This window comes from Pholis gunnellus (assembly GCF_910591455.1).
Source record: "Pholis gunnellus genome assembly, chromosome: 3".
NCBI classification, from domain to species: Eukaryota; Metazoa; Chordata; class Actinopteri; order Perciformes; family Pholidae; genus Pholis; species Pholis gunnellus.
Genome location: NC_136529.1, coordinates 22,706,037 through 22,720,971, shown reverse-complemented (window position 1 = coordinate 22,720,971; position 14,935 = coordinate 22,706,037). Strand labels below are relative to the sequence as shown.

The following is a 14,935-nucleotide window of genomic DNA, read 5'->3' as shown; positions in this document are numbered from 1 at the left end:
GCTCACACACTGATCTGCTGGGATGCTTATACCAGTGAGAACTTACGTACACCTCCTCAAAAACCTCCACCCCCAGCTGCCATTATCCTTGATCCACGTCACTTGTGAGGATTTTACATGATGATCTTTTTAGGTTCAGTTGCTCAGCCGTTTCCTAAGACTCTTACCGTGTGTAAACCATTACCGGCAGCTCAGAAAGGTAAGTCGAGGTGTTTGTCTGAGTGCCACTGACCTGTTTAACCCGCTGCTGTAATCGCTCGCTCTGGGTAAGCTATACACATATGTGCATGATCGCTGACTGATTACGTGACAGTAAAAAGGATTCGTAGGCCTATAGAACAGGCAAGAAGAATGCCCTTGATTCAAATCCTTAAAGCTGCAGCAGGAAGTTAACTATAAAGACTGCTCATAAATGGTATAGATGCTATTTTTCTTTCTGAAGACAGATTTTTCTTGGAATCACAATCTTAATTGTGTGCAGAGTGAGTCTCTATGACTCCGAATAACTCCCTCACCTGGATTTCCTGAGGAACAAAGGAAAGAAGAGATTTGGATTAAAAGTAGTACACTTCATAGAACTACATGTCGCAACAGTTTGTGTCAACTTGCTGGAAAATGTATGTGTTAAATTGCTGCATTAATACAAACAACACTAAGTATCTCTACTTAAGCACATGTATTATTGGTGTACACTGTTTACGCTTTTTGACTCGCTGCTTTTAAACACACCATGTCAGTTTACCTCTTAACCTTATCTTTTATTGCTCTGGTTTATTCATTTTTATTGTGTGTTCACATTTTTACTTCTATTCTTATACTAGTTGTACATTTCTCTTATTCAATTTATAATTTTTGTTCTATTCATCGCTACTTATTTCTGTCTTGCGCTGCTCCCACACAAGGATAAAGACTTATCCCATCTTAGCATTGGGTTTTAACAAGTCTTCATAAGATTTAACAGATGCCGTATGTTGTTGTGACTCGTGTCACTCAAGGAATGTCAATCAATTAGGCTCAGCCACACTGCTGACCTTAATGCTTAAGGATAAATCATGAACTGCTCACTGTACATTAACAAAAGGGGATTTATAAAACTACAATGTTGCAGCTATACATTAAAAAACTACTTCTGCACAAAATGATTTACATTCTGATGGTATAAAATAACACAATGTGCAAAGAGAAAACTGCAAACAGGAACATTTTCTACACTGGTTGTGTGAGATGGGATAGAAGATGGAACGAGTGGCTGTACTCTTTACATAATACAATTCTTGAAATTTAACTGGTGTCTGGTCTTGTTTTTTTTACTGTGACTTTTTCATCTTTCAGTCGATACATCATGAATTGCTAGCTTTGGTATTGCACTATTACTGCTCCATAAACACACTAAAAAAAAACAGTTTAAATGCCACGCAGGTGATTCTGATTGTCAGGTGATTAGACCTCGCAGGCTGCGTGAGTGCCTACAGTCTGTGCTTGATTGACATCTCCCTGTCTCTCCCATGAGCTTTGTTAAGATAAGATAGATAAGATAATCATGTATTAGTCCCACTGTTAGAACATTACACACATATGATTTTTACTGGCACATGGAGACTGGTGATCAACCTGATCAGAAATTGAACCAGACATAATAAGTAACAACTCCTATTAGGGTGAGTTAGGGTGAGGTTTTTAAGTTATAAGATTCTTTACTGTCTCTGGAAATGCTGTTGTTTTTTTTTCTTCATTCCACAGCACACTGAATCATTAATACAATATTTAACTGATGAGAACCACAACCCCCTGGCCCTGTTTTATTCATACATTACTTGTTTATTGTATGCTTCAGCACACAAGTCTTCTATCTGATATAGTGTGTTGCAAAAAAGGAACATTGTACATTTGAAAAAGACAGACTATCCCTTGTACTGTAAGCAGTCATTTTAATATGCGTTAGATGTATTTTTCATATTTATCACTGAAGCAATAAATAATACTATACTGTTTTTTACATCAACAATAGATTCAAATAATTGGGGGATATGTTGTGAAACTGCCTGGTTTACTGATCAAACACAAATCAAACTTCCTCCTAAATGTCCACATTTTACAGCATTTTCTTGTCTTTTCAGTGTCAGTCCAGAAGAAATGTCGCTGAACGTCTACTGTGTTGAAGAAAGAGAGACGATTTGTTAATTGCTGTTGATGGTAATGCAGTACTTGCATCAGTGGAGGGCGCACTAACGATGGTTGTGGGCGTGGTAACTGTATCGCAGCCTTCATGTGAGCGCTGATCTGTAAATAAGTGTTTCTACACTATTTTTGTGCATGTATAGGCATATCTAAGTAGGTATGGAGCGGAATAAAAGCAGCATAGCCTTCAATATTAAAATAAAAGTGGTTTCAGCACGGATGTCGCCATCTTTACTAAGGGACAATAAGCCTAGTGCCATAACACAACTTGTTGTAAATTTCTGAAACTTGTAATATGTTTTCTTTACACCGATTTCAATTGTTATTAAAAGCACGTCAATATGCAGAACATCCTTCACCTATTCAAAATGGCAAATGACAAAAAAACGTTATGCGTTTCTGTCGGAAATGGTTAGCGAGCGGGTCTGTGTCGCCATGTTTACTTTGGGTGACGCCAACTCTCTTCCATTTTCCTCCGCCTCTGGTTGTCAAGAAGATGGCAGCTTCCAGGCAGGCATGAGAGGAAATACTTCTTCAAAAATCGAATGAATTTGGATTATTGCCTCAAGATAAGACCACATACCCGTGTTTTTGCAATTTCTGCATCGAAATAAGTAAGTAAAAATAGAAAATATTTGCGCCTTTTTCGGTTTGTTATGTTTTGTTGTGGCATACCGCCCGGCCATTTTTCTTGTGGGAGCTGTAGAACTAGGCCGATCGTCGAAAAGATGGCTGCTTCCAGAGACGGCATGAAACATAATAACACTCTGTTTATGCAGTTCCACTCCGTTTAGCTGTGTTTTAAGAGTGTTGTTGCAACTACATTTGTATCAGGTAAAATATGCATGTCAGAATATAACGCAATTACATTGCATTTCATTGTAATATTTGGCGACGCTTTGACAGATGCCAGCCTTACAGCTAACGCTTGTTAGCTTGTGAGCAACTAGCCGCCAGTGCTAACGGAGTATAGCTAACGTTAGAAGCCATTTGATTACTACAATTGGGCTTCATTCTTTTGAATATTTCAACAAGATATTCAGTGGCAGTTGAGGTGCGTGCCTCTCACGCTGCTGTGCTTGTTAAAATAAGCTTCTAATATGTATGTGGTGTTAATAATTGCGTTAAGGGGATTGTAGAGAATGCTAAGCTTGTTTGCTACAATATGGCGACTCCCAGAGAGGCATGAAAATAGCCGACTCTTGTTCACAGTCCTAACCGTGGATTAAGTTTGTGGTGTGACTACGTAAGGTTCTGCTTTGTTAGGCGTATTACAACTTCATTGAATTTGTTTTTATATTTAATGTTTTTTCTCGCCGCTGTAGCTGGCTAAGCTTTCATCTATTTTTCTTTTTCGTTCGCTTCCGCCATTTTTCGGACGGGCAGTAGCGTTAGCGGGGGTTTGTTTGGTTACAAGATGGCGGCTTCCATGGATCGAATTCAATGGTTAGAAACAACTAAGACAAAACTGTATGAAAGACTCGATGTATTTATCCGCACAATTGCAACGTCAAACGCATAGTATGGATTGTAAACCAGCAATTGCTTGCAAGCTATTATTCTGCATTTATTTGTTATTTTTGATTGAATGTGTTCATTAACCAATAGCTAACTGCTAACACCGCTAGCTTCTAGCTACTGAGTTGCTACGGCCGCACAAACAGTTTTTAGAAGTTAGCTAACGTTACACTCTACGGTCGGTTCCTGCTGATGAGTTTGTGAGAGTTTGGTTAAACGGGTAGATACCACGATTACTTCAGCAAGTTAAAAGTACAATGATCCGTGATTATTCTCTTTGACAGAATCATGTCTGCCCCTGGCTCCGCGGTGTCGGTTCTGCAGCCGCGGTGGAAGCGGGTCCTCGGATGGTCCGGTCCGGTTCCGCGGCCCAGGCATGGGCACAGAGCTGTCGCTATTAAGGAGCTTATGGTCGTGTTCGGCGGTGGAAACGAAGGGATTGTGGATGAATTACATGTATACAACACTGGTAAGATACACTCTTGCATGTGAAACAAGCATCGTGTTTTACTTCATGAATCTGAAGATGTGAAATTACATACAACTCCTTTTTTTCACATTGAGTCTTCTATCCTAAACGGATCTATTTTATATCTAAAGACTCGATTCGTGATGTGCAGAACTGTATAGCGTATAGGCCTCAGCAGGCCAAGCAAGTCCTGATTAAATGTGGCCCCCTCTACAGGAGAAAGGGTGGTACTGCACGTAAAAAAAGGCGGGCTAAAATAAAATGGATGATGCTGGTTGGTTTAAGTATACCCTCTGCCCCAATTTCCTGCACACAAACCAATAAGGACAGACAAATTCAGCAAATTCTCTTTATATAATCCCTATCCTTAGATACATATTGTGGTTTATGTATAATGCTCATAAGAGGTTTTTTTAGAGGTCATACCAGCAGTTCACAGCCATGTTTAGGTCATAACATTAACTCCCTTCATAATTTGAATGACTTCATATGAGTACGCCTCAACTGATCATTTCTGTCATTATTTGTGATTTTGATTTGTAGCAACAAACCAGTGGTTTATCCCAGCGGTCCGTGGTGATATTCCCCCTGGTTGTGCTGCATACGGTTTTGTCTGCGATGGCACCAGGTTGCTGGTGTTTGGTGGAATGGTGGAGTACGGAAAGTACAGCAACGATCTCTATGAACTACAGGTAAACCCACATTTTTGTATTGCATTTACACATTAAGATAATGTAATTGTTTGATGTGTTCAGTTAATTTAGATATAGTTCTGTTATAGCTGTTGTTGAAGCTCATACTAGCATGAAATTAAGACAAAAATACAAACAAACATTTGACATGTTAGCAGTCAAAACAAAGTGGACATTGTCTGTGCACATTTTCATGACTAAATTTGAGCTTGTCTCTCTGCAGAGATTGTTGATGTAAAAATAAAGTCACATATTCAGTAAGACGGTTTCATCCCACAACGTCTAAATTTAATATCTGTTAAATGTGAGGAGAAATAATGGCTTCTTAGATGCATCGTGATTCTTTCTTGAGTGATTCAGTATTTAGAGGGTTCACCATGTTCCCGCAACTGGCTGAACGTGATGCTAATCAGCCCAAGTTATTCTGCTTCTGACAAGTGCACTATGCCAAAATCATGTCTTTATTGTCTTATTGTCGTACTTGCAAAAGCTTCACTCGGCACAATGAAGGACGTTTAAGTTGTAGCATGTTTTATTTCTGGTTATGGCATTAAATAGATATGTTACAATCAGGTTAGAGTCCAGGTGATTTTCAGCCACTAGAGAATGGAATAGATAAATATTAAATGCAGAAATAAAAATGACTAAAATCCTTATCGGATTACCAGAATAGGGAATGAGGTCAACTTGTGTTTGTAACAATTTCTGCTAAGATCCGATGATGATATGGTAACATGATGTTTTGACGATGTGTTTTTTTGTTACAGGCCAGTAGATGGGAATGGAAAAAGTTGAAAGCAAAAAACCCGAAGAATGGTCCCCCTCCATGCCCTCGTCTTGGCCACAGTTTCTCGCTGGTTGGCAACAAATGCTACCTGTTTGGTGGACTAGCCAACGACAGCGAAGACCCAAAAAACAACATTCCCCGGTACGGTTGTTTTACCAGCATGGCCCTTTTGCTGCACAAGATGCTTGAGATCCTACTTTAACCAGCAACGCGATTGTGACTTCTGTCTGCGTTTAATTTTCAGATACCTGAATGATCTGTACACGCTTGAGCTTCGCGCAGGCTCCAGTGTGGTTGGATGGGATATCCCAATCACATATGGCGTCCTGCCGCCTCCTCGTGAGAGCCACACTGCCGTTGTATACACAGAAAAGACAAGCAGGAAATCTCGCCTGATAATCTATGGAGGGATGAGTGGTTGTCGCCTCGGAGACCTGTGGACACTTGATATTGGTAGGTTTCTAGAAGTGTGACTCGAAAAATGATGCCACTGAGAGAAAGTGCTGCTATTTATACCCATTCAGACCAACGGGGGTTGAGCATCACCCCCCTTAAAAGTCAATGTTTGACAATGATGTGTGAGAATATGCCTTACTCAAGGTACTTTAATGTATCTGGTTGCTTGTCAAAATACAAAAGGGCTTTTGTATAACGTCCTACTGCTGGTCATTGTCTCCAGATACCCTAACATGGAACAAACCGTCAGTCAACGGGACAGCACCGCTCCCCAGAAGTCTTCACTCTGCCACCACCATCACAAACAAGTGAGACAACTGCTTCACCGAAGCAATAACGCATTGAATGTTTATATTTAATCATGTCAGAACATCCGGCTGTGTTTGGTAGCAACATCTCACTGATTTCATTTTTTCTCAATGTGCAGGATGTACGTTTTTGGAGGATGGGTTCCGTTGGTAATGGACGATGTCAAAGTGGCCACACACGAGAAGGAGTGGAAGTGCACAAACACTCTTGCCTGCCTAAATCTAGGTTTGTCTAACTCTGTATTGATTACGCTTAGTTTCACTCGGAAGAGGTTTGAGTAAAACAGCCTTCACTGGAGTTAACTTTTGTACCCCGTGTCTCTCTGTAGACTCCATGTGTTGGGAGACCGTGTTGATGGATACTCTTGAAGACAACATCCCTAGGGCCCGTGCTGGCCACTGTGCTGTGGCCATCAATTCTAGACTCTATGTATGGAGCGGCCGCGACGGTTATCGTAAAGCTTGGAACAATCAAGTCTGTTGTAAAGACCTCTGGTACCTGGAAACAGGTTTGTGTGCTGCATCATGGTTTTGTCGTTTAAAAGAGACTTCTGTGGGTCAGATTGTGTCATTGTTGTTAAATTTGTTGTCCTCCGCCTCCTCAGAGCGACCACACGCCCCTGCCAGGGTGCAGTTAGTCCGTGCCAACACGAACTCTCTTGAGGTGAGCTGGGGCGCCGTCTCAACTGCTGACACCTACTTACTGCAGCTGCAGAAATATGACATCCCTGCAACTCCAGCTACAGCCTCGCCAGTCATGAGTGCCAGCCCTGTGCAGCCTCTGAACTCTCCAAAGAGCCCTGCACCGGCTGCTGCAGTACTGTCTGCTCAGAGCCTAACCCAGACAGGTATTATAGCACTAGTGACCACTGATTCCTCTTTTCCAAAGCTTCCAAGTAAATTCTGATGAAGAATTCCAAACATAAATTCTGATGATCGGTTTCTTTATGTTACAGCTGTGTTGAAGGTTGCAGCGCAACAGTCTGCCACAGGCACATCTATTGTCACAGTCCGCCCCAGCCAGCCTGGGAAATCCCCAGTCACTCTGACGTCCCTTCCGCCAGGTGTTCGTATGGTAATGCCGGCCCAGACCACCCAAGGATCGGTATGAGCAGCAATCTTGCACCGCATTTTATCACATTAATGATTTTCTTTGCAGTAAATGTCATCATACGAGTACATGTGTCCAATCGTGTGTTTTCTTGTTTGTTGTGTTTTTTTCAGCCAATTGGGAGTAGCCCTCAGATGAGTGGCATGGCAGCTTTGGCTGCTGCAGCTGCAGCAACACAGAAGATCCCGCCCTCTTCTGCAGGCACTCTCCTAAATGTTCCTGTAGGTGCCACCATTCTCAAAACAGTAGCCGTCTCCCCTGGCACAACCACAATGAAAATGGCTTCTCCACTCATGGTAAAGATCTCACTAAACATTCTTAATTATTATATTGTGTGCATTCTGTCGGTCCAACAAAACAATGTTGTGCTTGTAGGTCAGTAACCCGGCCACCCGGATGCTGAAAACTGCTGCAGCCCAGGTGGGCACAGGGACCGCGTCCTCTCCCACCACCACCAGACCCATCATCACTGTGCACAAGTCTGGTGCAGTCACAGTGGCCCAGCAGGCCCAGGTGGTCACCACTGTGGTGGGAGGAGTCACCAAGACCATCACCCTGGTCAAGAGTCCCCTCACCATGGGGAGCGGTGGCACTCTGGTAAGAGAGGACAATGGGGAAAAATCTGTAACACAGGGATGTCTCTCGGACAACCACTCTGAGGGCACCCTTTGGTGCGTTCAGATGCATGCTGTAAATTATGGGTTCTGTAGGTTTTTTTTTTAATGTCTTGTCCCAGAGATGGTTACAACATGCACTTAACTTTAACTAGTGGGGGAGGGACTAAACGTTGGACTACAGTGACTGTTGGAGAACACTACTAAGATAATAGGGAGCATGATGTTAGTGATTTGCATGACTGTTGGTCAGTTATGGCTCAAAGTTTTATTTGTAGAGCCACCAGTGGTCCAGCTTCCCACTGAACTCCCTGTGCTGTCCCAATGTTTTCTTGCGACTCCTTAACTTGAGTCTCTCTTCTATGTTTGCAGATCTCCAACCTTGGCAAGATGATGTCTGTGGTACAAACTAAGCCAGGGCAGACATCGTCTATCACAGGCCAGGCTTCCAATAACCCTCTCACACAGCTCATACAGGTCAGATATATGCACGAATGAAGAAAAATAAAACGGGAGGTAGCTTAAAACTCCTGAGAACGGAACCAGATGTCTTTCTCCAAACGGTTTGCATAACTTGTGCCTCTCTCCTCCCAGACAAAGGGTGCCCTCCCAGCCGGCACCATCCTGAAGCTGGTGACCTCCGCAGATGGCAAGCCCACAACCATCATCACCACTTCCCAGGCAGGAGGCACAGGAAACAAGCCCCATATCCTCAACATCAGCGGCGTCTCTCCTACCACCACTAAGCAGGGCACCACCATCATCAAGACCATCCCCATGTCGGCCATAATGTCCCAGTCTGGAGCTGCAGGTCTAAACTCACGCAAGTTAACGTTAATTACTACATATCACAACGGCCTGCACATTCATGAAGGAGAACAGTACTACAAAACAAGTAATGTTCAAGCGAAACCTGAACCAGATGAACATCTGGATCACATGGTTTTTGCGGTTTGTTGTCATCTGGTTGGATTTTCAGCTGAGCAGTGGTTGCATGCCACAACAGAAGTAGTGATGATGTAGTCTGGCAATTAGTGCGAATGAAAAAATAACTTATTTTTTTTCTGAATTATTCGCAGCTGTAAATTACCCATGGTCTGTTGTTTGGGTTTCTTGAGATGAAAATTAACTTGAGGCATACATGCTTTTGTCCTTGCAGGTGTGACGAGCAGTGCAGGCATGAAAACGCCGATCACAATCCTTACCACAAAGGTGATGACCACTGGAACTCCTGGTAAAATCATCACTGCCATGCCCAAACTTGCCACTGCAGGCGGCCAACAGGGAATGACGCAGGTAATGTGACTTGTTTGTTGGCCGCGGTCTTTATAGCCGTCATCGTTTATGTTGCACATGAGGAGACTGATCCTGATTTGTGTGTCTCTAGGTGGTTTTGAAGGGTGCTCCTGGGCAACCTGGCACTATTTTGCGCACCGTGCCCATGAGCACAGTCGGTGGTGTTCGACTTGTTACACCAGTGACGGTATCTGCTGTTAAGCCCACTGTCACCACTCTGGTGGTCAAGGGGACTACTGGTAAGAATAACAATGTTCTTGTGATTTGTTTTTAATGATTTATTATTAGATCACATTAATATGTTATCACAGATTCTTGGTTTTCATCTTTTAATGCCACTTATCTTCCTTCCAGGTATCACCACTCTTGGGACAGTCTCTGGTACAGTCTCCTCAAGCCTGGCAGGAGGCACCGTGGGAAGTTCCAACGCCTCTCTGGTCACCCCCATCAACACACTGGGAACCATCGCTACCCTGTCCAGCCAGGTCATCAGCCCAGCTGCCATAACCGTTTCAACTGCTCAGACCAACCTGACTTCTGCTTCCGCATTGCCCTCCTCCACCATGACAGTGCAAGTAAGACCCTGCCGTTTGTTGTATTAGCATTGTAATCATCGTGGCAGCAGTATGCGCCATACGCTTTTAATTACTACATTAAAAGTTAGGAAAAAGATTGTAAATGTTGTGTTGATGGCCATTTCTGTTGCTACAGAACAACGGCAGAGCTATTGCTAGAAAAACATTGGCATAAGAGTTAGGGAGAGGGTTTAAAGGACTTCCCTTTTGAGCTGTTTGACTCAAAGAGAACTTAAATTGATTGTCTTCTGCCTAGAACCAGCCCACCCAGGTGACTCTGATCACAACTCCCAGTGGTGTGGAAGCTCAACCAGTGCAGGATCTACCAGTGTCCATCCTGGCTTCACCCACCTCTGAGCAGCCCAGCTCTTCTGAGGCTGGAGCGGCTGGAGACGGCTCTGGGACCGTCACCATGGTGTGCTCCAACCCGCCCTGCGAGACCCACGAGACAGGAACCACCAACACAGCCACCACCTCGTCGGCCACCATGGGAGCAGGACAAGTCTGTTCTAACCCGCCCTGCGAGACCCACGAGACCGGAACCACCAACACAGCCACCACCTCCTCTCCTGCAATGGGAGGACCGGTGTGCTCTAACCCGCCATGCGAGACCCACGAAACGGGCACCACCAACACAGCCACAACTGCATCATCAAACATGTCCACACCGCGTATGTGCTCCAACCCACCATGCGAGACCCATGAAACCGGGACAACTAACACAGCCACCACAGCATCGGCTAACATGGGAGGAGCCCAGCAGCTGTGCTCCAACCCACCCTGTGAGACCCACGTGACGGGCACCACCAACACATCCACCCAGTCGTCATCCAACATGAACGCAGGCCAGACGAGCACCGTGCAGAGGGTGTGCTCCAACCCACCCTGCGAAACACACGAGACGGGGACCACCAACACCCCGTCCACGGCCACCTCCAGCATGGGAGGTGACCAGACCGGCACAGCGGCGGGCCAGGTCCAGAGGGTTTGCTCCAACCCGCCCTGTGAAACGCACGAAACTGGGACCACCAACACAGCCACCACTGCCACCTGCAGCATGGAGACAGGCGAAGGCACAGGTATACCCCAAATGTGTTATAATTAAATTGCTTGTGAAATAAACGTATTGGTTGGAAGTCTAACTTAAAATATGTCAGCAGCCCAGCAGACAGAGGAGGGAGCAGAAGGTACCAGCAGCCCTGAAGTGACCACCCCCACCCCCACCCCCACCACCGCAGCTGCAGCAGCTGCAGCTGCAGCCACAGCTACCACGACTCAGAGCAGGGCCATCACGACTGTCACTCAGGCCACACTGGCCCCCGGACCCTCTGTACCTGTAAGAAACACACAAATACGCCGGCACTGCTGAGTCATGGCAATCTACATAGTGTCCCATTGCGACCAATCTGTATGTTTTTTATCTTTTTGTTTCTTTCTCCAGTCGATCTCATCAATCACAGAGGCTGCAAGTACTGCTACCAGCTCCACAGAGGAACCCATGCAAACCGATGAGACGGCAGAAGCTGCAGCTGCAGAGGAGGGAGCCTCTGCTATGGAGACACAGGCAGAGGTAAATAACAGTGTAATGTCACACAAAGCCACTGTTGGCTTAAAGTCCATTCATTTAAAGATGTATAGAGTGCGTATATGACCTGTAATGTGTTCTCTCAGGGAGAAGCGGCCACAGCTACAGCCTTGAATCTGCCCTCAGAGCTGATGTCTGAGGGTCAGGGCACCACTCTCATGGTGACGGGGCTGTCGGACGAGGAGCTAGCTGTGACTGCAGCAGCGGAGGCCGCTGCTCAGGCAGCAGCCACCGAAGAAGCCCAGGCCCTCGCTATCCAGGCTGTCCTCCAGGCAGCCCAGCAAGCAGTAATGAGTGAGTTCAGCCATAGTCTAGTATAGTATCATCAGATCTCTCTGCACACTTGGTTTTGATTGTAAAATGTAGTGTCATAGATTAGTGTCTGTCTGTAGTAAAGTGGGGGAAAAGTATGAATTCTTCAATATCTTCTCTGTTCATAGATGAGAGCGATTCCACTGGTGAGAGCCAGCAGCCCACCACCATCCCCATCATGCTGACTCAGCAGGAGCTCGCAGCGCTGGTCCACCAGCAGCAGCAGCTGCAGCTGCAGGAGGCTCAGGCTGCTGCACAGCAGGCCAGCGTGGACACAAGCGTGCCCACCGAGGGCCTCGCCCCCGCTGACAGCCTCAACGACCCCTCAGTCGAGAGCAACGGGCACAATGAGATGGCTGCTGCGGTCACCAGTGCTGTGGCATCACTGCTGCCACGTACCACTGCTGAGAGTAAGACTTGCTGCTTTTCTTTGACGGTTAGCGACGGACGTCTTTTTGACACCGAGATTGACTGTTCCTTTTCACTCCGCAGCACTCGCTCCATCAAGCACGTTTGCGCCCTCTGTATCGGTGGCAAGTCCAGCCAAGCTGCAAGCAGCAGCCGCTCTAGCAGAGGTCGCCAACGGGATCGAGGGAGAGGTGAGCTATTGGACAACATCTGTCTAGTTCTGCTTGCTCAAAGAGAGGAGAAATGTAACAGTTTGTCTTTTTTTTTTTTTTTTTCTCACAGAAACAAGCCCCTCAGCCAACCCCAGTGAAGGCTGTTGTAAAAAAAGAGAACCAGTGGTTCGATGTTGGAATTGTTAAAGTGACAAATATGGTGGTCACCCACTTCTATATGCCAGGAGACAACTCTCAAGGAGATGTAAGTTTCTCAGGAGGCTCCTTTCACACATGACTTGATGTTGGAGGAATCAGTGCATCTCTAATCCCTGCGTTTTGTTTGCCAGGATGACTCTGGCGTCATGCCAGACTACGGCCAGATGAAGAAAATGGAGCTGCAGCCCGGCACAGCTTACAAGTTCCGTGTCGCTGGAATAAACGCTTGTGGCCGTGGATCTTTCTCTGAGATATCGGCTTTCAAGACTTGCCTACCAGGCTTCCCAGGGGCTCCTTGCGCCATCAAAATCAGCAAGGTAAACACACCAGTAAAGCCCCTTTCCCTTCCTTCCTTATCTCGCTGTGGGTTTGACACACTGGTGTGTAAAACATAACACCAGCTGTTCTCATGAGCCATGCTTTCGGACACTGAGTAGTAATCGTCCACTGTCCCTATGCAGAGCCCAGATGGTGCCCACCTGACCTGGGAGCCGCCCTCGGTGACATCGGGGAAGATCATCGAGTACTCTGTGTACCTGGCCATCCAGAGCAACCAGACGGCCGAGGCCAAGGCCTCCACCCCGGCACAGCTAGCCTTCATGCGCGTGTACTGTGGACCCAACCCCTCATGCTTGGTGCAGTCGTCCAGCCTCTCCAACGCCCACATCGACTACACCACCAAGCCAGCCATCATCTTCCGCATTGCCGCCCGCAACGAGAAGGGTTACGGTCCCGCCACCCAAGTCCGATGGCTGCAAGGTGAGCACGCAAGAGTCGCACACACTAACTCTCGAACCTTTTGTAAGTGAGCAATTCCTCGTTGGATAGATTTCAACTGTTTGTCTGCTTTGTAGAATCCGGCAAAGATGCCGCCTCTGCAAAACCGGCCGCCAAAAGACCAGGCACATCTCCTGATACGTAAGTACAGCGTCTACGTTTCGTACTGTTCACACAGGCTCGACATTAAACATGGCACCGATTGATGAAACGTGCAATACTTATTCTGGTTTTGTGTGTGCTCTTGCAGTAAGGCTACTGGTCCAAAGAAAGCAAGGACGGACCAGTGAGGTTGCCCAGAGACCCCTCCCAGTCTTTTGTCCCTTTTCCACTCGCTGTCCTTTTTTTATCAGGAAGACTGACCTTCACCCCCTCCTCCACCTCCTCATCCTCATCCTAATCTCATCCTCCACCCTCAAGTCTCAGATCAAGACGGCAATGGAGGCAGAACAAGCGTATGAAGCCGAGATGAAAGTCAATCTGAGAGATGTTTCTGTAGATAAAAACCCTCCTTCCTCCTCGTTCTGTTGGTTGTACTATTTTTAGAGCAACACAAACTTAGAAGCACATTATCTTTTTCAGTCACATCCCCTCCCATCGTTTTAACATCTATTTTTGGCTTGTTTCAGTAGTTAAGCAGCGTAGAGAAGAATTTACATCTTTCACAAATTGGGAGCCAGCCTGAGCTCATTTGTTACCTTTTTTTGTTTTTGTCTTTTTGTTTTGTGCATCCTGGGGGGATGTAGAGAGAGACTACACAAAATGATGTACAGTGTTGGAAAAAAAAGAGCTGTGGAGGCATGAGTTTTAGATGAGAGGAAAAATCGGTATGGATACAAATAAAGCACTTGTCCTCAACGACAGAGGACATCATTATTTTCCTTTCTTTTTTTTTTTTGGTCAAAACAAATTTGCTTCATCGAGAACCGCGTCTGTATTCATCGTACTGGACTCCAGTCTCCTGTAAATGTCATCACTGTGCGCTTTTTACCCCCCAAGATGAGGACTGGTGGCCGACACTTCAAAGTGGACAAAAAAAAAAAAAAAAGAATGACGAAGAGATTTGTAGAGAATGAATGACAGACTTTGCTAGGACTGAGACTTGCAGCACACACACACACACACACACACACACACACACAAATCTTCAAAATCTTCCCAAAAAATTAGCAAGCATTGACGCAGAAGATCTTTTGTGTAGTTTATTTTTGTATTTTTTAAGCTTTTTTTTTTTTCTTCTTTCTTTTCTTCTCCCGTGTGTATGTTGTGTGCATTTTTAAAAAAAAACATCACTTTTTTTTAACAGTTGTTCATCCCCGTAGTTTGTGTTCGTGGGAAGATCGGTGGCTGTGTTGGGGTTGCCACTCTATTTTTAAAAATCCTCATTCAGTTGGTTGTATGTTCTTGTTCGCAGATGGTCACGAGAGAGAGAAAGACTTTTGTATTTGTTCCGAGTAGAACCCACAGAGGTTATAGGA

At 45.4% G+C, this 14,935-nt stretch overlaps 1 protein-coding gene across 2 annotated transcripts; it reads left to right on the top strand.

The window, feature by feature from the left end:
• The first annotated feature begins 2,667 nt into the window (after window positions 1-2,667).
• Window positions 2,668-14,557, top strand: hcfc1a (host cell factor C1a). Of its 2 annotated transcripts, none has more exons than XM_079186680.1 (28): window positions 2,668-2,792; window positions 3,981-4,165; window positions 4,709-4,857; window positions 5,625-5,785; window positions 5,889-6,097; window positions 6,324-6,408; window positions 6,528-6,634; window positions 6,738-6,917; window positions 7,014-7,256; window positions 7,365-7,513; window positions 7,633-7,815; window positions 7,895-8,116; window positions 8,506-8,610; window positions 8,728-8,956; window positions 9,293-9,429; window positions 9,521-9,668; window positions 9,784-10,004; window positions 10,261-11,083; window positions 11,165-11,340; window positions 11,446-11,574; window positions 11,676-11,883; window positions 12,030-12,311; window positions 12,394-12,500; window positions 12,592-12,726; window positions 12,812-12,997; window positions 13,142-13,439; window positions 13,535-13,598; window positions 13,708-14,557. In XM_079186680.1, exons 2-28 carry the CDS (start codon window positions 3,985-3,987, stop codon window positions 13,745-13,747), a joined length of 5,157 nt encoding a protein of 1,718 aa, XP_079042806.1. In that variant the 5' UTR covers window positions 2,668-2,792; window positions 3,981-3,984; the 3' UTR covers window positions 13,748-14,557. The 2 variants fall into 2 exon arrangements, with proteins under 2 accessions (XP_079042806.1, XP_079042805.1); XM_079186679.1 differs by having other exon boundaries at window positions 11,162-11,340.
• Window positions 14,558-14,935: the final 378 nt, after the last annotated feature.